This window comes from Mesoplodon mirus, assembly GCF_964341445.2.
Source record: "Mesoplodon mirus genome assembly, chromosome: 1".
NCBI lineage: Eukaryota > Metazoa > Chordata > Mammalia > Artiodactyla > Ziphiidae > Mesoplodon > Mesoplodon mirus.
Window position 1 is genome coordinate 30,268,281 of NC_138976.1, and position 24,129 is coordinate 30,292,409.

At 35.4% G+C, this 24,129-nt stretch overlaps 1 protein-coding gene and 1 pseudogene across 2 annotated transcripts in view; one reads left to right on the plus strand and one right to left on the minus strand.

Moving 5' to 3' along the window:
* Nucleotides 1-24,129, plus strand: part of LOC309806720 (olfactory receptor 13F1-like) — a 74,218-nt pseudogene that overhangs the window by 28,387 nt on the left and 21,702 nt on the right. The window lies entirely within an intron of this gene.
* On the minus strand, nt 4,634-5,978 carry LOC309791577 (olfactory receptor 13C3-like; the record flags this gene model as incomplete). Its single annotated transcript, XM_082600444.1, is given in 4 exon segments — nt 4,634-5,077; nt 5,081-5,235; nt 5,238-5,323; nt 5,325-5,978. Coding segments are annotated over 4 exon segments (894 nt in total). The 5' UTR covers nt 5,534-5,978.

Here is a 24,129-nt window from a genome sequence, read left to right on the forward strand (position 1 = left end):
TAGCAATATGGTCTGAAAAATATAGGCCTTACATGACTGGAAGATAAAGCTCTCCTATATGGGGTTGTATGTTACGGGACACTTTATGGACTTTAGGGATAATCAAAGCAGGGCATATCTATGTCTATCACACAGACATAGATATGAATTTTCCTTACAAATTCATAAAAGGTCTAGAAATGGAAGCCTTTATTCTCTTTTTGGAAGAGGCCTTTTGGGGAACAGGAGATAAGAGGGCAGGGAGGCATTCAAGCAATGCAGTCATGTGTGCAAAAAATATGCATCTCATTGATTCCCTCGGGAGCTGGATATGTACCTAACAATTTTTATGTTTGTCAGCAGAAAAGGTTACTTTTAGTCTCAGTTGCAAGTGGATTACATTGGCTCATTACCCTTCCTTCTGGGTAAATAACAATGAGTCTTGACTAAGAGAGACACACATTTTCTTCTTGTTTGTTCTTGGATTTGCATACCTGGCAAATGATGCAAATACCTCAACCACTACTTAAGGCCTACAGCAAGAGGAATTTGGATGTTGGTCATCTAATTAAGGAAGTCAAAGTTAAATCCAACAAGTTACAGACCATTAGACATCATCTACATCCCCATCCACAAAATGTGGACTAATGAAAATTGAAATGGATAATTTAAACCCTGCTTTTACAAAACTGGAGGGTGATAGGAGACTAAAAAGATGGTTTTCAAGGCTGAATCAATGTGTGTTAAAACATGATATATGTGGACTTAAAGGAAGATCACTATTGGCCATATTGTTGAGATGTGTTGGAGGGAAAATTGTGGGAATGATACAGGCGTTTTATAGAAACTTCTATAGTTTTAAAATTTTTCTTTTTCTTTGCCTGATCCTGTTTTAATGGGACATGGATCAGTTGCTGAACATGATACCATGACAATACATCTAGGTACTACTGCCCACACTGCTAAAATAATACAGATCATTCTTTATTTACCCTTTTTAAAAATGGGATTAGTAGGTTCTGTTCCTCTCTTACCTGGTTAATGAGGCAAGCCAATATGCTTGTATTTATCCAACCCTGTTCTATATAATACACAAGATAAAGGGGGAAATCATTGACCATGTTTAAATTGCTGCTAGCTTTATGGATCAGTCCTCTTGCTGAAGCGAACAGTTCTACCCCAAAGAGGATAATCTGGGTAAAAATTAATGAAAGGTGGAAAGAAGGGAAAGTGTTTGCTGACATAAAGTGAGCCTATGGGAAGCTCTTTGGCATGCTATAGCTATTTGGAGATTACTACTATCTATATGATAGCATCCTGGAGAAATAAACATTTTGGGTTCAAAATATGTACTCAAACTCAATAAGCAGTTAATGGCAATATGTTGGGTATATAAACCAACATTAACTGAAACATTCTAAGAGACAGTTCCTCAAAATTGGCCTAGCAGGTACAACTGAAGTTTCAGAACTCTCCTTTTTGGCCTGAAATTCCTTCCTCCTGCGGGACCATAGCCTATACTGTTATAGGAAGCATTAGCCTTACATGAGTGTACACTGAATCCTCGCGTGTTCTGTAAAATGTCCAACCCTGGGTAAGTGCTGCAGTGTTTAATTTTAAAAACTGGGCTCCCTTGAAATTTATAAAGTCAGGTAGTATACAGCCTGTATTATCTCATGGCAACAATCCACTGGGTCGAGAAATAATGTATTTTACATGGCTCATGTGCCCTTTTAGTGGCTTACAGTCATCACCAGCACCGTCCTATTGCTAAACTGGAGAGAGCATCATTTATCTTACAGTTTATGCGCTCCAGGAGGTGCATTCTTGTAGACTACCATGCGAATAGTGGAACTTGGATTTTTGTCACTTAGTGTATGTCTACACATTACATGTATATATCTATAAATATATACTAGATATATATATTTATAGATAGATAAACTGATGTAATTATGCCTAGGATTTGTTTCAAAATAATCTGGATGAGGGCTTCCCTGGTGGCACAGTGGTTGAGAGTCCGCCTGCCGATGCAGGGGACGCAGGTCCGTGTCCCGGTCCGGGAAGATCCCACATGCCACGGAGCGGCTGGGCCCGTAAGCCATGGCTGCTGAGCCTTCGCATCCGGAGCCTGTGCTCCGCAACGGGAGAGGCCACAGCAGTGAGAGGCCCGCGTACCGCAGGGGGAAAAAAAAAAAACCTGGATGAGGAAGATACATAATGATGAAAGAAGGCTGCCCATGTGTTGGTATTTTTTTAAACCATGTGAATGGTATATGGAACTTTGTTAAATTACTCTTGCTCTTCTGTTAAGTATTTGAAAATAAGTATTTCTAAAAGTAGGTTTTAAAGAAAAAATACATAAGTGTGTGTGTATATATAGATAAATAGAGATATAAATGTATGTATGTATGTTTGTAAATAGAGCTGTAAACATATTTGGGAAAACTCCTATGATGGTATTAAGGGTGGGTAGAGGGTAATTTAGCTAGAAATTGAAAATGTTCATACCACCTTCTCTATTAACTTCACTTCTTAAAATTTATCCTCTGAAACCATAGGTGTTGTACACACACACACAAAAAAACCCTTTAACCTCAAGGGTTCATAGCATATTAAGTGATAAATCAAAATACAAACATGTTGAATGTATGACTCCTAGTAACTAGAAGAAATATTTTAAATGGTAGCTTTAGGAGATGACTATAGTGACAATTTTTTATACTTTTTGATATTTTTAATTAAAATTTATTTATTAATAAGAAAATAATACACCTAATAATCTATTGGAGATTTCCTGATTTTTCCAGGGAAAGACATTTATTATCAAATCTGTCAATTTTCTGATCATTGATTAACATGAGTACGCTTGTTTATATCAAAGCCCTATAGCACCCACTTTTATATATCTATGGAATATTTTAGCAGGTGAAGAGTTCAACTTGATATAAGCCTGCATATTAGATGTTGACACTCTTGGTATTGCGGGAAAAAATTAAAAATTAAGGTGCTAAGGAGTTGGTTAAAACAATATAAATAATATTTTTATATGCCTAAAACATTGTCATAGAACAAAAGTTAAAGAGAACTAAACATGGATCAGATACAAATGCAGGGCCTCTAGTGAGAGGGTAGAGGAGAAGCACTAGAAGTTCAAAAGCTGTCAGCCACAGAGTCGGGTACATGCCTTTCTGAACCAAAAGCAAGACCAATGTGATCCAACCCAGAGGAGAGAGAACAGCATCTGGAGGTTTTTTGCAGTGACAGCACTCATTCTGGTGGGACAGTGGCAGAAGAGCAGAATTTAGTGACCAGATCATCTAGGCAGAAACCTGGGTCAACCTGAAGGAAGTAGACTGGCAAAGAATGAAGCCTCTGAATAGGAGATATGGTCTAAAACAAGTAGGAAAAAGGAAGACTGGGTAGGAAAATAACATCAAAACCCAGCTATCAAAATGAGCTAAGAGACCATGGGGAAGCTGGATGGTGTGGCCCAAAGACACCCTATGCTAGGCACTGGCCTTCTAGACAAGGACTCTACAGAAAAAGAAAAAAAAATAGATTTACTAAGGAGTTTCAACTCGTTAGAGAATGACAAGAACTGATTTAATTTCCCCAGTCATGGATTTTATCACTCCTTCTGAGCCTGTAAGAACATCTCAAGCAGATTTGAAATGTTTTTGTTTATTTTTTGGTTTAGAATACCCACCTTCCTTCCTCCTCTACACTAACTCCTCTTCTGGTCTGCAGCCTCAAGAGCTCAGCAGGTCTCCACTCATCAAGCCAGTCAAGCCAGAAGCCAGACTCTCTTTCTTTGCAAGCACCCGAAACCTTAAGAGCTCTTTTGCAGCACCATCTCACTTGGCTTGGATTAGAACAAAAAACGTTCCCATTCTTCCCCAGGGACTGTAGTGCAACACCTCCCACCAAGCACTGTACACTCTACATAAGGCAGAACACTCCCTTGATTATTTCTTCCCCTGGCCCAAACTTCTCTTTATGTAGATATGGGGGGAGGGGCAAGGAGGGTGTGACTTATATTAACAGAGTGACCTTTAGAGGGAGATATCTAGCTCTCATAAATATTAGCTTGGGGTAAAAGAGGTACTACTCAGTAGTAACTTTTAGACCTCAATTTGGAGCCAGCTTTAATTCTGAAATTTTAGGACACTATGAAGTTGGTGCTATGCTAGGTGCTTTCTCCAACTTATTGAAATTATAATAACACTGGTACCTGGTTTTCTCTCTTTCCTTATTACAAGTCTATGATTTACAAAGAATAGACTATCCAATGTCATTTAGGTAGTTTGTGGAACTGAAGATTTGGTACTCTTGCCACTCTCCCAAGTTATGTGTAATGTTTTCTACTACATTTCTGTACAGTACACCAGAAACACTCATTTCAGATACCACCTGGGATGAGACTTTAATGAAATTCATTGTACTTGTGAGATCTGAAAACACTGGAAGCTGAGTTTATAGCAAACTACAGTTCTCAGTAATTCTAGTTGAGTAAGGTTAGTGAAGGGAAAAATAAAAACATCTCTCCTTAACCATGGTTTCCTCAAAGCTTCCTACTGATTTAGCTATAAGTCCATCTTTGTGCCTATTACACAAAGATCTGCAATTTCTGAAATACTTATTGGATAGGTTTTCAATTTAGCAAGTATTTTACAGGTGCTTTTACATCCTTATTCCTCAAGCTATAGATCATAGGATTTAGCATAGGTGTCACTACACCGTAAAACAGGGAAATGAGCTTGTCAGAAGTTTGCAACTTGTTTTCTCCAGGCAGTTCTTGAGACGTGGGTTTGGCATACATAAAGAAGATGGTATCATAAAATATAATTACTACAGTCAGATATGCTGAACAGGTAGAAAAAGCCTTGCGTCTTCCTGTGGCTGAATTCATTCTCAAGGTGGTGTAGAGGCTGAACATGTAGGAGATAAAAATGAGCAGCAGTGGAAGAATTAGAAATGCCATATTTGATATTATCATGGTGATAATACTGAGGGATATATCAGCACAAGCAAGCTTGAGAACAGCTAATATTTCACATGGGAAATGATTGATAACATTATTCTCACAGAAAGGCAATCACATGGCAAGAGATGTTTGCACAACTGAGTTGATTCCACCGGACAGCCATGACACAGAAGCCATCAGTACATACACCACCTTGCTCATGATGACGGGGTATCTCAGAGGGTTACAGACGGCCACGTAGCAGTCAAAAGCCATCATGCCAAGGAGCAACATTCTGTTGACCCCATTGCAAATCCTAAGAACATCTGCACTGCACATCCAGAGAAGGAAATGTTCCTTTTCTTTGAGATTAAGCTTATCCAGAAAAGAGAGGTTTCCCAGGAAGAAGTACATTGGGGTGTGAGGATGGGAATCGAAGATGCTGGCTATTATCAGAACACCATTGCCAATTAGAATCACTAGATACATAATTAGAATTAGAACAAAGTCAACTATCTCAATCTTTGGGTATCCAGAAAGACCCAGAAGAAGAAATTCTAGCACAAATGTCTGGTTAATTTTATCCATGTCATCCACTTTCAGTATGTCAAAGGAAGATCTAATATAAAATATATTCACTGCCAAGAAACAAATGTTACATGTTACATATTACCTGAACAACTGATTTTTTAAGAATGTATTATAAGGAGTGTTTGCTTGAAACCCTGACATCCAGCTATCTTCAACAATGTGTATGACTAGAATACAATAAAACTGGGAAGGATGGCAGTACCTATGCCCATTGCCAATATGTGAAGATCTACCTATGATCAAGCAAACATACAGAAGTAACCTTTCCCGCTGTTGAAGGCTTGTTCCTTGGTTGAGGTTTCTAAAACTCCTGACTAATTAGCAACTATAAGCCTGACTTCATCTGCCCCAGAAAGTAAGCAGTGGAGATGGCGAGAGACTACTCAACAAGGACTGGAAATATGATTCTGCAATTCATGACGGTCAAAACTTCACAGCAACTTTGATGTTTTTGGTGCATATTTCTTTCTACGCCTGACACTGCATACTCTATATTAGGCACTTTAATTTTTTTTTTTTTTTTTTTTTTTTTTTTTTTTTTTTTGTGGTACGCGGGCCTCTCACTGTTGTGGCCTCTCCCGTTGCGGAGCACAGCCTCCGGATGCGCAGGCTCAGCGGCCATGGCTCACGGGCCCAGCCGCTCCGCGGCATATGGGATCCTCCCAGACCGGGGCACGAACCCGTATCCCCTGCATCGGCAGGCGGACTCTCAACCACTGCGCCACCAGGGAGGCCCAGGCACTTTAATTTTTTAATAGATATTAATAATAATAAATTGAATAGCATAATCTGAAATTTAACATCTGTTTAAATGTAGATAGTTGTTGATCTCATTCCAGCTCCTCTTAGTATCTTGTGTGACTGTTCCTGTGACAAGACCATTGCATAGATCAGATCCACATGAATGTCACACACAGTCTTTGGACAGTATTACATAGTCTCTTATTTTTATTCTGTGGCTTCAGAGTGTATCTTCATAATTTACTCACTTAAGTCAACCTAAGAAAACAGCAGGAAGGTTTAAATATTTTATATAAATAGGTATACACATGTGTATATGTACTACTACTTTATGGTTAACAAAATACAATCATTGTCTATATTACTCCCATTTTTTCAAATATTAAAACATGAGATTTTTCCAAGGTTAACCTCATAGTAAACAGTGAAGTAGAGCTCAAAGCTCAGATCAAGTGTAGTTCACAGCGTCACTAATTTTTATGTACACATGAATCACCTGGGTATCTTGAAAAGCTTTAGATTCTGTTTTGGTTTTGGGGGCAGCTCCTGAGAGCCTTCATTTCTCGTAACAGCCCAGGGTTATACTTACGCAACAGGTCTTGAAAGCATTTGAGTAGCAAGTCTTTAATCTACACTGAGCTGGCAGATTATCCGGATATTTCTGATACAAATGGATTTTTCTTTTGCCTTATTATGTGGATTGGCATACCAAACTGGAAAATGACAAGAACATATTCCTTTTGTGTTTTAGAGAAAATTCAATACTCATATACTCTTAAGAAAAAAATATTATTGAAAGAGTTAAATAGTCTTAAGGAAAAAATATTATTGGAAGCATTTTTTAAAGCAGGTTAAATGTGTGCCAGACTACTACAATAGCTTTTGAATATTACTGACAGCCTATCTGGAACCCAGTCATATTCCAAGCACAGTAAGGGTAAATAAAAGAATAAAGTGCCTCCCACTACAGAGCTCACAATTCACTTAGGGATATAGGAAAAGTACACATAAAATATATTATAAATATAATGACATTATGTAGCTTGAGTAAAATTTATAGATTTTCCCATAAGGAAAAAAGTTTATGAGAAATAAATCACACCAGGGAGAATTCAGGAAGAGTTTCAGAAATGGGCTGGATCTGGAAGCAGGGAAAGAATTAGACAAGTTTGGAAGAAAAGAAGGGGAGTATTCAAAAAGTGAGAAGGTGAGCAAAAGTTAGGAGTAAATGGATTGGCAGCACCTCCTTTTCGGACAAGGGAGTTTCCGTGGTGGAGTGGTGGCAAGCGCATCTCAGAAGGAAAGTATGGCAGGTGCACAGAGAGGCTCTGAAGTCAGAGAATTTGGCACGTCTTTTTTTTTTTTTTTAAATAGATCTTTGTTGGAATATAATTGCTTCACAATATTGTGTTAGTTTCGGTTGTACAACAAAGCAAATCAGCCATATGCACACGCCATGTCCCCATATCCCCTCCCTCTGGAGCCTCCCTCCCATCCTCCCTATCCCACCCCTCTAGGTCATCACAAAGCACCGAGCTGATCTCTCTGTGCTATGTTGGCACGTCTTTTGGTGGGGAAGGAGTCTATCATTAGAAAGCACAGAACGTGGGTTGAACGCTTGGATCCTGTGATGTTAGTACCCGCCAAATTTGACATCACACTATAGGATTTTATGAGATTTTTAGCAGAAACATAATACAAGGAATTAAGATATTTAGATTAATGGGTTTGTCACATTACTGATTGTATGTGAAAACTGACCTTTCCATAATCACCACCACATTTGACATTGGTCAAAATCACAAGTTTAGCCCTCACGTGGGCTAACAGTGTTAAGAATTTCATTACAGCCAATTTTCCCCCACTCTGCCACTTAGTTTGGGGAAATTACTGTAGAGCAGATATTACTTAGAGTCTAAAGTCCAGCTCAAAGGAGGGATTCGCACTACAGGAATAATTTAATTAAGAATACACAAGAGAAATATCACAACTTTGAAGAGAAAGACAATAAGGGAATATAAAATCACAATTTTGGAGGTGAAAACTTTAGCCCAAATGAGATTGTAAATTTTTATTTATTCATCTTAAGACCAGAACTTTCTTTAAAGAAGAAAAGAGGGAGGAGAAATCTTCATTTTTGTTGCCTAATCTTACTTCAGGATCTTATGTGCCATATTTTAGGCTTGAAATTAGCTCACTTGGCTGGTGTCACATGACTAATAACAGGAAGAGGAAGTATCCAAAGTCCATTGTCTTTACATTACTACCCTGCCTAACTGGTAACATTAAAATTTGTATAGAAATCATGTGTCAACAGCAGGGAATGATTAGTGAGAACCTTAGAGAAGTAAGGGTCACAAAGACTACATTCATTCAACAGTGCCCAGAGAAAGGAGGCAATGATTCAATACTTACTCTACACTACTTCCTATGACAAATAAAAATTCTCCCCAAGAGGGCTCAGAAATTGGTCAGAGGATGTACTGGATAAGGGACATAAGCACCCTTGATCAGACCAGTCAGTAGTGCAAATGGAAGAAGACAGCAAGATTTACCAGGACACATGAAGATGTTCTAGCCAGGCCCTTTGGGTCCAGGACTACAGAGCCTGTTGGCTTCCTCTTCCAGACAACTGCAATGACAATGCATCTGAGGCTACCTGAATTGCTTCTCCTTGCCGTCTGCTCCAAGCCTTTCCCTCCTAGGCAGGAATCCCCTCACTAAGTCAAACCCACCTTGACCCAGGCTTGTCTTGCTACCTTTGGTTTACTTCTGTTCCCAGCGCTTTAAACTGTTTATGTTGTTATACTGTGAGGTAACAAGAGACATGGGGGAAGGAGCTTGCCTGTCTTGCTCATCCCTCTACACCTAAGCCTAATACAGCGGTAGCACATAATAGATGGGTTCTGACTGAATAGGTGAAGGCTTATTTTCTAAACTCTGAAGCATTTTCCCTGTGCAGCATTTGTGGATTAATTATCAGGAAAACTTTAATATGTCACATTTGTTCATCTGTAGCAGGCTTTAATTTTTTAAAATATCTTTCAGTTAGTATTAACAAGCTGCCATCTTATACAAATAATTACCAGTTTATGCATTATAAGTACAGAGGATCATCTAACATTTATTGACACAGCTTTAGCGTAGTGGAAAAGTATCTCAGACTAGAATCAAAGTCTTTCGTTTGAGGTTCTATGCTTCTAATTTATAGCCTCAGTCTTCTAATTTGTAAGATAGTGATAAAGATACTTGCCTTACTTTCCTTGCAGGGAGATTTTAAAGAAATAATGTGATACCATATGGAAATTACTTTAAGGATTAACAGACATTGTACAAATAATAATGAAATAATAATAATTATAATGATTCTCAGATGTATTTTGGTGATAATAAATTGATACCTATATTGCATCAGGTTATTCACATTACAAATTAATACTGAATAATAGCTTTAACTATAGATTGAAAAGGTACAGTTTCACGATATTCAACACTTACCATTACACAGATAAATTATTTCCACCTCCTAAAAGAACCCATTACTTCCTTTTTCGTACTTATGTCAGCATTATGAATTAAGGTCAAATTCAACAAACAATGCCAGATCCCACAGATGTGGAAGAACAAATATTTGTTATGCAACAGTTTTAATTGTTCCCCAGTTCCCAAAGCAATTTAAACTTGCAATGAGAGACCTGTGGAATGGAGAAACTTCTTGGTACATTAGGGACAGTGGCCCACAGATACAATTAAGAATGGTGATGGGAACAAACTGTGGCTGAACTAAAGCTCCAAAAAGAAATGACATTCTCCTACTCATGTAACATATGAAAACAGGGGCAAATGTTCACCAAAGTAACTTTATGAGATGTGAGAGCTTTTTTAGTTCAAATTATGATTACCAAAATAAAGTTAATTCAAAGTCAGGAATTACTATTCAGATGATAATTACCAAAATGAAATGTTTGAATTGAAAATAATCTAGATATTATAAATGAAATAAAACAAATATTTGCTGTGAATTAAATGCATTAATTTAACATTTTTGCTTTTTTTATATTCATCCTTTTATATGAGTTAATTTGGCTCAGGAAGGCATCACCTTTTTTGGAATGAAAAGAGATACCAATAAGCAATAAAATAAATAAATTCACAGGACAAAAGGGAATTCATATGTTTAAGGCCACAAAAATAAAGAAGAAGAGGAGGAGGAGGAGGGATAAAAGCGAAGGAGAGGAAGAGGAGGAGGGGAAGAAGGCGTGAATTCAGATAGGTAATAATTCATCATCGAATTAAAGTGTTTTAGGAAAGTCTATTGAGTTATATTGTAGATAGCAACACTGAACTTTGGAAATAAAGACTTTCCCAGTCAAACAAAGCTGAAGTAGTTCACCATCACTAGACTCACCTTATAAGAAATGTTGAAAGGTGTTCTTCAAGATGAAATGAAAGGATGATAATTAGTAACATGAAAACATATAAAAACAGACAACACATTAGTAAGGGAAATATATAGTCAGTAATAAAATTCTAATTCTATAATAAGATGGTATGTTAGCCACTTAACTACACTATAAAGACTAAAGGAAAAGACCATTAAAAATAACTATAGCTACTATAATTTGTTAACGAATACACAATATAAAAATAGGTAAATTGTCATGTTAAAAACATAAAAGGGGGGAATTAAAGGGTAGAGTTTTGTATGCAACTGAAGTTAATTTGCTATTAGCATAAAACAGACTGTTATATGTTTTACGTGACCTGCATGGTAACTACAAAATAAAAACCTATCATAATTCACAAAAGGTAAAGAGAAGGGAATCAGAGCATGTCATAGGGAAAATCACCATCCATTTAAGTAGGCAGCAAGAGGGAAAAAAGAAGAGTGGAAATACATAACAGCCATAATGTAATTAATAAGATGGTTATTAGTAAGTCCTTACATATCAAAGATTACTCTAAATAAATGGATTGAAATCTCCAATCAAAAGGCCAGAGTGGCTGGATGAATTAAAAAAAAAAACAAAACACCCAACAATATGTTGCCCACAAGAGACTCACTTCAGCTCTAAGGACACATATGAACTGAAACTAAAGGGATGGCAAAATATGTTCCATGCAAATACAAACCAAAAAAGGTTAGGGGCATCCATTCTTATATCAGATAAAATAGACTTTAGGACAGAAACTATCATGGGAGACAAAGAGGGTCATTATATAATGAGAAAGGAGTGGACTCATCAAGAAAATATAACAATTATATATATGCACCCTACATCAAAAACACCTAAATATATTAAGTAAATTCTAACAGATCTGATGGGAGAAATAGAGAGTAACGCAAAAATAGTAGGGGGCTTCAATATCCCACTTTCAGCAATGGATAGATCATACACATGGAAAATTAATATGGAAAGGTTGGATTTAAATCATACTTTTAACTAAATGGACCTAACAGACATATAGAGAACATTCTATCCAAGAGCAGCAGAATAGGCATTCTTCTCAAGTGCACATGGAACATTCTCCAGGATAGATCACAAAACATCTCGATCACAAGCTACAACACAAGTATTGGCATATTTAAAGATACCAAGGTACCAAGTATCTTTTTTTCATACCCCAATGGTATGAAATTAGAAATCAACAAGGGGAAACCTGGGTAATTTACAAACATGTGGAAACAAAACAACACACTCATGAGTAACCAAAGTATCAAAGAAAAAAATCAAAAGGGAAGTAAAAATATATTGAAATAAATGAAAATAGAGACACAATGTACCAAAACCTATAAAGTACTGCAGAAGCAGTTCTTAAAGAGAAGTATATAGTGATAAATGCATATATTAAGGGAAAAAAGAGTTCTCAAATAACCTAACTTTAACTGCAAGGAACTAGAAAAAGAACAAATTAAGCCCAAAGTTACCAGTAGGAAGGAACACATAGAACAGAGTGTAAATAAATGAAATAAAGACCAGAAAAACAAGAGAAAAGATTGACAAACTAAGAGGTGGATTTTTGAAAAGATAAAATTTATAAAACCTTTAGCTAGGCTAACCAAGGAAAAAAGAGAGAAGACTCAAATACATAAAATCAGAAATAAAAGAAGAGACATTACAAATGATAGCAAAGAAATACATAGAAGTAATTGATGAATTCCTAGAAATAAATATCTTACCAAGACTGAATCATGAAGGAATGGGAAATCTGAACCAATAATGAGTTGGAAAATTAAATCAAAATTATAAACTTCACAACAAAGACAGACCCAGGACCAGATGGTTTTACTGGTAAATTCTACCAAACATTTAAAGAATTAATATCAATCCTTCTCAAATTCATCCAAAAAATTAAAGGGGAAGGAGAATTCCCAAACTTATTTTAGGAGGCCAACATTACCCTCACACTAAAGCCAGATAAGGACACTACAAGAAAAAAAAAAAAAAAAACAACTACCAACCAATATCCCTGGTGAATATAGATGCAAAAATTCTCAACCAGGGCCTCCCTGGTGGCGCAGTGGTTGAGAGTCCGCCTGCCGATGCAGGGGATACGGGTTCGTGCCCCGGTCTGGGAGGATCCCATATGCCGCGGAGCGGCTGGGCCCGTGAGCTATGGCCGCTGGGCCTGCGCGTCCGGAGCCTGTGCTCCGCAACGGGAGAGGCCACAACAGTGAGAGGCCCGCATACCACAAAAAGAAAAAAAAAAAAAATAATTCTCAACCAAATATTAGCAAACCAAGTTCAATGGCACATTAGGATCATATGCCATGATCAAGTGGGATTTATCACTGGGATGCAAAGATGGTTCAACATATAAAAATCAATAAATGCAATACACCACATTAACAGAATAAAAGATCAAAATCACATGATAATCTCAATAGAAGCAGAAAAGAGAACTTGACAAGAAACAACATCTTCTCATGATAAAAAAAATCATCAATAAATTGGGTATAGAGGAACATATCTCAACTTAATAAAGGCCATACATGACAGAACCATAACTGACATCACATTCAATGGTTAAAGGTGGAAAGTGTTTCAACTAGGATCAGGAACAAGTCAAGGGTACCCATTCTTGCCATTCTTATTCAACACAGTACTGGAAGTCCTATCTAGATCAAGCAAGTAAAGAAATAGATCCAAATTGAAAAGGAAAAAGTAAAATTATCTCTATTTGAAGATGATATCATCCTATGTACAAAAAAATCTTAAAGACTCAACCAAAAAACTGAACTAAGCAATGAATTCAGTAAGATTGTATGATATAAAATCAACATTCAGAAATCAGTTGCATTTCTATACATTAACAATAAAACATCTGAAAAAGAAATAAGTGAAACAATCCCATTTACAGTATCATCAAAAACAATAAAATATTGATACTTAGGAATTAATTTAACCAAGAAAGTGAAACTACAAGACCTTGATGAAATCAAAGAAATTGAAGAAGATACAATTGGAAATATACTCCAAGTTCATGTATCAGAAGAATTAACATTGTTAAAATATCCATACTACCCAAGTCATTTATAGATTCAACGCAATCCTTATAAAAATTCTAATTGCATTTTTCACAGAAGTAGAAAAAAATCATGAAATTTGTATGAAACCGCAAAAGACCAAACACAGAGGAATCCTGAGAAAGAAGGACAAAGCTGAAGGCATCACACTTCCCAATTTCAAACTATACTACAAAACTATAGTAATCAAAAGAGTATGATACTGGCATAAAAATAGACACATAGACCAATAGTATAGAATAGAGAGCCCAGAAATAAACCCCCACATATACAGTCAAAAAATATTTGCCAAGGGAGCCAAGAATACTCAATAAGGAAAGTATACTCTATTCAATAAATTGTGCTGGGATAACTGGATAACCATATGCAGTAAAATGAAATTGTACCCCAATCTTACACCACTCACAAACTTAACTTGAAATAGATTAAAAACTTAAACATAATACCTGAAATTATAAAACTCCTAGAAGAAAACATAGGGAAAAATTTCTGTGACATTGGTCTTGGCAATGATATTTTGCATATGACACCAAAAGCAACAGCAACAAAAATGAACAAGTGGGACTACATCAAACAAAAAAGCTTCCCCACAGCAAAAGAAATAACAACAAAATAAAATACAACCTATGTAATGGGAGAAAATACATGCAAACAATATATCAGATAAGTGGTTATTATCCAAAATATATAACTAAGTCATACAACTCAATAACAAAAAGTAAACAGTCCAATTAAAAAATGGGCAGAAGAACTGAATTGATATTTTCCAAAGAAGACATACAACTGGACAACAGGTACATGAAAAGATGCTCAGCATCATTAATCATCAGGGAAATGCAAATCAAAACCAAGATCAGATAGCACCTCACACCGGTCAGAATGGCTGCCATCAAAAAGACAAGAGAGAACAAGTGTTAGATGTGGAGAAAAAGAAAGGCCTGTGCACTGCTGGTGGAAATATAAATTGCTTCAGCCACCAGGAAAACAGTATGAAGATCCCTCAAAAAATTAAAAATAAAACTACTATATGATCCAGCAATCCCACTCCTTGGTACACCTCCAAAGAAAATGTAAGCAAGATATCAAAAAGATACCTGTACTTGCATGTTTATTACAGCATTATTCACAATAGCCGAGATATGGTAACAACCTAAGTGTCTGTCAAGGGGTGAATGGATAAAGAAGATGTGGTATACACAGAAAATAGAATAATATCCAGCCATGAGAAAGAAGGAAATCTTGCCATTTGGGACAACATGGATAGACCCTGAGAGCATTATGGTAAGTGAGATATCAGGCAGAGAAAAACAAATACTGTCTGATATCATTTACATGTGGAATCTAAAAATGCTGAACTAATAGAAACAGAAATTAGAAAGTTGGTTACCAGAGGCTATGGAATGAGGGCACTGGGGAGATGTTGGTCAAAGCATATAAACTTACAGTTAGAAGAGGAATACATTCTGGGAATCTAATACACAGCATTGTGATTATAGTTAACAATATTTTCTTATATACTTGAAAGTTTCTAAAAGACTACATCTTAAATGTCTTACCACCAAAAAAACATAATTATGTGATGGGATGAAGGTGTTAGCTAATGCTAAGTGGTACTGCTATTACAATATATATAAGTGTATCAAATCAACATACTCAAGCTTACCCAATGTTACATGTCAATTATATGTCAATAAAAATGCAGAATAGCACATAAAATATATAGATTTTGAGTTTTTCAGGTTGAACAGAGAGAAAGATGTTTGGGAAAGAGGACTCAAGCCCTGCCTCCTTTCAACATCCTTTATTCCTGTGGTGGTCTTTTAGTAGAAATTACTACTGCAAGCAGTAACTATAAATAGTAAAGCAACATATAACTTCATAATATACAAACTATAGACAGCATCTGAGGAACTAAATGAAAAATTGTCTATCTGTTTACAGGTATATACTCTGAGTGTCCACCATTCTCAAGGCACATCTTCAGATAGTTCTGTGATACAGAAAAGTAAAATAGAAAGTTTTCTGCCCTAAGTATTTTTCAGTCCCTTTAGGGAAACTTGTTGCATAGATATATATGTGAGATATATATATATATATATATATATATATATATATATATATATATATATGTATATGTATATACACACACACACACACCTCACAGTCAATGATAATATCTTTTTGTTCCTCAGTTACTCAACCGTTAAAATGAAGATAATAATAGCATATATCTCATAAGATTGTAATAAGGATCAGATAAGTGAAATACATGAAAAGTGCATAGAAAAATGCTCCTTGCCCCCAACTCAATTAGTATTATTTATTATTCTCTGGTATTAAATGTCAGATGCCTGTGCAGCATAAATTATAGCATTTAGAGTGAACTAAATTTAGAAAAAATACGTAGGTTAAGAAGAAATTACCAATTTGAAAAAGTAGGCTTATCTGAAAAAGCTTTAACAGAAAGTTATTGAGAAAGGAGGATTCATTTCGGGAGCAAAGGTTGAGTTTGAGTGCAAATCTTTGTTATTAAAGTCAAAGAGGAATTGTTTTTCATAAAAGGTTACATTCTGCTCCATATGCTTCAACTCTGACCTGGACCTAGAGGGAAAATAAAATTCAGTTTTAATTTTTTATTGACATTTGTCATTTTCAATTGTTTACATCCTTCTAACCTAACTTTCCTGCATCCATTGCAGGGTGGGGATGCAAAATTCTAACAGCTCATTTCAGGCTCTTATCAGTGCAAGATGGGGCAGTGCTGCAAATAGATTGCAGGGGCAAGTCACAAAAGCTGAATTTCAGGTCTTTTTTACCTTCTCATATACTGGCTGGACAAACTTCAGCAAAATATTTCAACTTTCAAAGTCTGAGGCTCTAAATTTGTGTAATAGGAATAACTGTACCAACTCATGGTAGTATTCTGAGAAACACATTAGATATTTGAAAGCACTATGCAAGTGAAGGCAATTTACACAATTAATTGTGGATAGTTTTCAGATAATTTCCCCCGCAAAACAGCAATACTTACTAAAGACTTTTTTCTGTTTGGGCCTTAAATCTTCAAATGTTGTGAGAAGGTAGACAGTGATATATGTTTCATGTTTGAGTCATATTACAAAAGGAACATACCAATTATATAACTGGGTCTAACTACATACCCCCTGGGGTGTTGGGAAGTTTATAATCCTCCATGCTTACATTCCTAATTTTACTTTGTTGCAAATATTGGACCCCTCCCTGGCTTGCCCCAAAATGCATTTAAACTGCCTTGCTATGCTAATGGTTGGTCTTTTGGAGGACATTTCTGGAGCTCAAAATGTAGAGGAGCAGTTAGATAAACCCCAAAGGCCCCAAGAATCTCTGGGTTATCTTACATATTTCTTTTCTGAGATTGAACTAGAAACTCTGGACCTGAGAGTCAGAATATTTTAAATAGATTCATCTATCAGTTTTACCTGAGGAATAAACTAATGATAAGTCAAAACTTGAAGAAAATAATTACAGCACCTTACTTTTTATCCAATGCTCACTAATAACCCCTCTCTTTATCCTGAAAATTATTACATAAAATGGAAAGCATTTCTTGAGGCTGTAAAGCAAAAGAATATTGATCTCAAATCAAGGAAAGGAAACCATTCCTCAGGCTCAGAGTTACATAAATGTCATAATGTTCCATATTCTTCTGTTGTAAATGTGGTTTTTCAAATTAAGGGTAAGATATCGATTTTATATGCTTTAACTGGATATATTTATTTTCTCATTTGTCAAGTTTTCATTATTTAGTGTCATAAAGCTTCGTGTTATATTTTAGACCCTTACTGGGTAATTTTCACAATAAAGATCTTAGGTAGGAATTGGCTTCATTTAAAGAAGAGAAAAAAAGAAGTTCCAAATCTTTCAGTTTCAAATCTAGGTACTCTAAAATAAAATTCAGTGCTCTTTGCTATATCTGCCTCTTCAGAAACATTTATTCTGCCTCTCCTCCCCTCCCCAGAGCAGATGGAATGAGAGCATTAGATTCCTTTAATTGGTGATCTTAGAGAAATTATTGCAAAACAGATGTGTTATCTGTTATTTTCTTTAGCATCTAAACAATTTGAATGCTATTATTGGACCTATAATCTGCTGAAAAAAATTAATTCTGTCCCAAATGTGTGGAACTGCAATACAATCATTTGACCATCATCAGCAGTTGCTATGACCACTGTAATAAAAAAATATATTTTTAAAACGTTTTTAAATGTAGCTGAGATACCATATCACCTAAATGATTATACTCAAAATAATTGTTGAATTCAAATTAATTAAGACAAAAATATGATTCCTATATCTAACCCTCTAAATACGAATAAACAAAAACCACCTCTTCCATGAACCCTTTCGGGAAGCTCCTTGGGCCAGGATCACTGTAATCAGTACCTCTTTATCCTAGTGCCCCTGAGTTCCAGAGTAAGCTTTGACTCCAGAGAATAAATTATGTAGAAGCAAAAATCCACCATAGGCCCTTTATCTCTTGTTTTGATTATTTGTGACCTGGATTAATCTACTAACTTTGTATGACAGAAATGTTCCAGAAAAAAAAGAGCATCTATTCCATCTATTCCTACATTGTGCCAAGTGATATAATTTGTAGGAGAAATTCGGCTTAGTGGAACAAATTTGTGGCTGTCCCGTTCTCCATACATCTGCCATTCTGTTTGGATTCCAAGTTTACTTAATTTAGCCTCTCTCCAATTGCCATTAAAACCAGTAAGATTAACACAGCACAACTTTTCCTGTCTGAGATAACACAGTGTTTTGGAAAGAGTGTAAGCTTTAGAGCCAGTCAACACTTGCTTCCTACACACAATTAATTAGGCACAGAACACTGAGCAAGTAATTTACCTTCTCTCAGAATTGCTTTCCTTGTTTCTAAAATGATAAGGCAGTAGCTTGGGAAAATTCCCTGTAAGCTTCAAATTGTAAAGTCATATGAAAGTTGTTTAACAAATATACTAAAATATCTGTATAGAGAAATATCCTTTGGTCTTGAGAAAAATAAATGTTGTAATGACTTCACTTGCTCACCACCATCCCTAATTATATTGCCTGGCACACACTAAGCCATTGCCATATATATGTTGAATGAATTAATGAACAAGCATTTGGATATTGCATTTCACTTGCAAAGCGCTTTCATCATATGATATCATTGGATTCACTCATGGAATCTATGAAGAAGCTATTGGTAACTTTACAGATGAGTAAACCTAGACTCTGAAAAGTAGTGCAGCCCTCACTTCCCTAGCATGAGAAAGATCTAGAGTTTGAAATTAGGTTTCCTAAGAATGTAATTTTGGGCCTCATACTCTTTTAATTACAACTAATTATGACCCCAGTAAGAGTCAAATGTGTTTTAAGTTCCTAATCTAAGCCATAAACTTAGTATATGTGGTAACAGTTAAATTCAGAACAGGCTGCTCCATTATATAGGTGAGCCGACAGTTGCTGAGAAAAGCTTAAAAATGTGAGCATAATGTCACAGAGCTCTTAAGAGATGTAGCCAGATTTTTTTAAGCTCATGTACATTTGACTACTATTGCTTATAATGTTCAACATATCTTAGGGCATATGGAGGAAAACTGACCACAAAATGGACATGTTTTTTTTCACCCAGTGAGCAATACCTCCATAAACTCACTACTTCTAGAAGAGAAGTTTTCTAGGGGTAGGGGGTAAAAGCTATTAAAAAAAACAAAACAAAACAAAAGCAGGAATAGTAGAAGGGTTAGGTTCCTATGGCCCCCAGGGCATCAATTTTTCAACTTATAAATGGAGATGTTTTTCTTTTTCTTTGGGTATCTGTTGAAGTCCCCTTCGTTCTTGGAAGTGAAAAACAAAAACAAAAACAAAACTGAAAAACCCAGACAGAATGAAGCAGTTATTATTACTTTGATTACTTTAATAACTAAAGCAATCAGTTAAGACTTAGCTGCAAAGGACCCAACAGAGCTTTAGTCTCACTTCAGACTGATGCTGGATTCACTTTAATTTTCACAGATTGTTACAGGACTGAGCTGAGAACCCACAGGAAATGGGAGGACTGTTTTTGCCAAGGGAATTAAAACTTTTTGATACCAAATTTGACCTAAAATGAACTGCTATTTGTCTAGTTCCATACAAAGATGAATTTTGACTCAGGTTCTCTACAAGCTAATGGAGGAGCCAATGATTGTCCTGAAAAACAATGTTTACAGACCCACCAAGCACAGGTCACAGTTCCATATTGGTGAGAAAAGCACATGACCCTGAAGAATGCCTCTATATTAACCTTTTTTCTGAGTTTTAATCTTCTATACTCCCTCGGTCAAAATTCGAAAGGTTCCAAATCTCCTGGAGAATAAATTATAATTCCTGAATACTCCATTTAATATACCTCACAAACTGGCAAACCTTTGTTCCTCTTTTTCTTTATTTTTCTGTCTATTGCACCCATGCACATTGTTTTCTTGTCTAGAAGCCCCACTGATGCATTCTGGTTTCAGCCCATTACCTAAGACTATTCCTCCTCAGCTGATCAAGGTCAAACTCAATTGATGCAATGAAATATTGCCTTAGCCCTCTCTCACAGGATCTCCCCTTCTTTGAAGGCTGATTGTACTTACTCTTAGAGTTTGAATAAAACATGTACAGTGATTCAGAGGCTTCCCCCAAGAGAAGCTGTTGGGCTTCCTGCCAACAGACTTCACCAGACAGCAATACTGTGTGTTTTGTTGTTGTTGCTGCTGTTTTTAACTAAGGTCCACATTCTGTTCCTTAGCCCTACAAGACTCAAAGTTGATTTGTTAAAACAAGAAGCTAGATCTCGTTCACAAGGGTTGATTCACACTAGCTCACAGATACTACTATGAAGCAGAGTGCCATCCTTTACAATGCTTAACATAGGCCAAAGTGGAAGAGCCACTTCATTCCTTTGCTCAGTCCATTCTTTCCTTCTATACAGGTGACCTGGATGTCTGCTTCTCATCAGAAGGGGAAAACTAGGTCAAATCACGGGGATTACTTACATGAATAGCATATTTACTGGAATCAGGCTAAAAGGAATGTCAGATTCATCAATCTCTACATTAAGTATGACCTCTCCAAGGTTATACTTGACTTAAAAATCTGTTGGATGAGCACTGAATGAAAGGAAGTTCCCAGGGTCCCTTTCATTCTCCGTGCTAAGCAACCACTTAATGACTGATTTTTTTTTCTTTAACTAGATTAAAAACTCTATTTTTAAAAAAATGCCTTATCTAACTAAGCTCTAACCTATTTTTTTTCTTTTAAGTGCCTTCATTTTTTTCTTCCAATCCATTATGTGTTGTTTTTATGGTGTGAGAACTCCATTTTCCTTTTCTTTTACATTTATGATAGTCCCTTCTATTGAACTACATTTCTGATCAGAGCTCCTTCATTAGCATATGCCTTATATTGCTCTCTCTGATTTTATATGTGTTTTTGTCTGTTTCCTTTTATACTTAGGCTTTAGTTAATCATGCTCCTCTGTATTTTATTTTCTATTCCTCTGTATATTATTTTCCTCAATCCTTAAAAAGCCACCTATATTTTCCCATAATCACTGATTCCACTAACATTTCCTCCCATCCGACAACTATGCTTTTGCTTTGTCCCTAAAAATGCATGTACCCTTGTAAAATATGGATTTAAATTTGTATATAAATTTTACTGTGCTATAAATCACAACATTGCCTACTTTTTCAACACTTTTTCAGAGATCTACTTATGTTGCTATATGGACATCTAGTTCATTTGCTCCTCACTTCTGCAAACTGTTCCATGATGCTTACTCATGTGTGGCAGAACCATTCCTCTGATGATGGATATCAAGGTTGCCTCCAACCTCCTTTTGCCACAAACAATGCAATGATGAGCATCCTCATGCTTGTCCCCTTACAGTCCTGGGCAAGAACTTATCTGAGACATATTCCCAGGACTGGAATCACTAGGTCCCACCCAATTTTAATACAGCCAGAGACTTTTCCAGTATTATCAGTGTACACTCCCATCAGAGTTCTACCTCCCCACATGCTTGCCAACATTTGATATCTACTTTCTAAAGAAAATGAATATTTTATGGCTATCTTAATGATAATTTTTCTGACTTTGAACATTTAATGAGCATTTTTCAGATTTTCTAAGTGTTAGAATCTCTCCATGTATTTGTCAGCCACTTAGGAAAACCTTTCTATGAATCACTGATTCATATCCTTTGACCAATTTTCTATTAGTTTAAGCCTTTATGTTTTAAAAGTTTTTTTCCTCTAAGTTCCCAATATTTTCTATAGTTTCTTTTATTAATTTAATAATTTTTCACATATAAATTGTTAATATATCTGGTTTCCAACTGTATGTATGATAATCCAAGGATCAAATTCTAGATTTTTCATATATAAAGACACTTTCCTAACATGACCTACTAAGCTATCACTTCCCCATTAGTTTAGGGTGACAGTTTTATGATATTTCAAATTCCCATATAAACATATGTCTATACCTGAGATCTCTTTTCTATTGCAATATTTAAATGTCCCTGAGGCATTATTATAATATTTTTATTACAGTGGCTTTGTTGTATGTTTCAAATATGGATTTTCCCCCTACTTTTCTTTTAAAAAATTGTGTGCAAGTTGTACAATTTTATTCCTCCATATAAATTTTAGAACAGTTAATCATATTTCTCAAAAAAAATCCATCTAAACTTTTGAATGTACTTAATTGAATGTATAGACTAATTTGGGGAAAAAATGGCAGCCTTATATTTTTATCCCATCTCTTAACATATTATATCTTTTGAATTACTCATATTTTGATATGCTGTTTATCTTAGTTTTTAAATGGCTTCTGTAAAGGTCTGGTACATGCTTTGTTAGGATAAAACTCAGATGTTTTATACTTTGTTATTTTATTGTATTTATTTCTATTATGTTTGCTAATCATTTATTACTAATATAAAGAGAACTACTGATTTTTCCATTGATCTTACATCTACATTTCTTACTAATTTTTTCATCAGGTCTTATAAATTTTTAAATCTTTTTTTATTGTTACTTCTGCCTTTTTCTTGTCTTATGATTTTGACCAGGACTACTAAGTCTATGCTAACTAGTAGTTATAAGAGTAGGTATTCTTATCTTAATCCAGATCTTAATGAGAATGTATAAACTGTCTCAATTAATTATTAGTGAATAGTAATTTCCTATAGATTTTTGGTATATTGGTATTGAAAGTTTCCTTTCAAGATTAGGAAGTTACCTCCTGTTTGTGAACTTCAAATAGTTTATATAAAAATTATGAATTGATCTTCACCAAATTTATTTCCAACATATCTTGAAATAATTGCTTTTGATTTTCTTTAGTCCACTGATATCATGATTTACTGCTGATGTTTACCAAATATTTAAGGAAGGATAACCCATATGTCATACGATAATAGTCCTTACTTCCTTGGATTGTTATGAATACAAGCATTTATAAATGTAACTGGAATAATCAATACATATATTATTATTTTATAATTGCTGTTGCTAATAAAAATATTTAAAATGCAGATTATTAATATTACTTGTTACTTATTGCATTGCAAAGTCATTATCAACGAGCACATATATCATATATTTACTTTTAATTTTTTCATTTATTTACTATTTATGTCCACCAAGACATAAAGCTCTCTTATATGGTGAGTAGGAACTTGTTTGTTTATTACCCTACAACACCTCAAAGACACAGATGAGGACTTGACATATAATAGGTGCTCAATAAATATTTTTAATAAATAAATGAACCACATCATGTATAAACATAGAAATAAATGTATATCTGTCATATCTGAGGTAACAGTGGTTCTTCAAAAAGATATCTAATTCAATATAATATTTTATAAGTTAACTATATTGACATTTTGTCATACCATCTCCCTTCATAAATTACTACCTTTTATTTTTTATATAATGTGTACCATAATGTAGAGGAAGAGGTTTTATTTATCATATACCATAACTTTTCTGGATTTGGTACATAATGAGATTAATTTGAAAGTCCCCTAGTAATGCACCCTAAGTTTTAACCCAATAAAATAGAGGTGACATGGTAGCAGAGAATTCCTCTTGGATTTTGAGAAGAGACCAGGTCATAATAAGGACTTCTTTCTTACCCTGCATTGGATCACACAGCTTCTAAGCGGAAGAACTAGATAGAACTGGTAACTGACAACAATTTCAATAAGAGGATAAGAAGTGGCAAATAGAGTCAAGTTGTTCAATGAACTGAAGAGCTA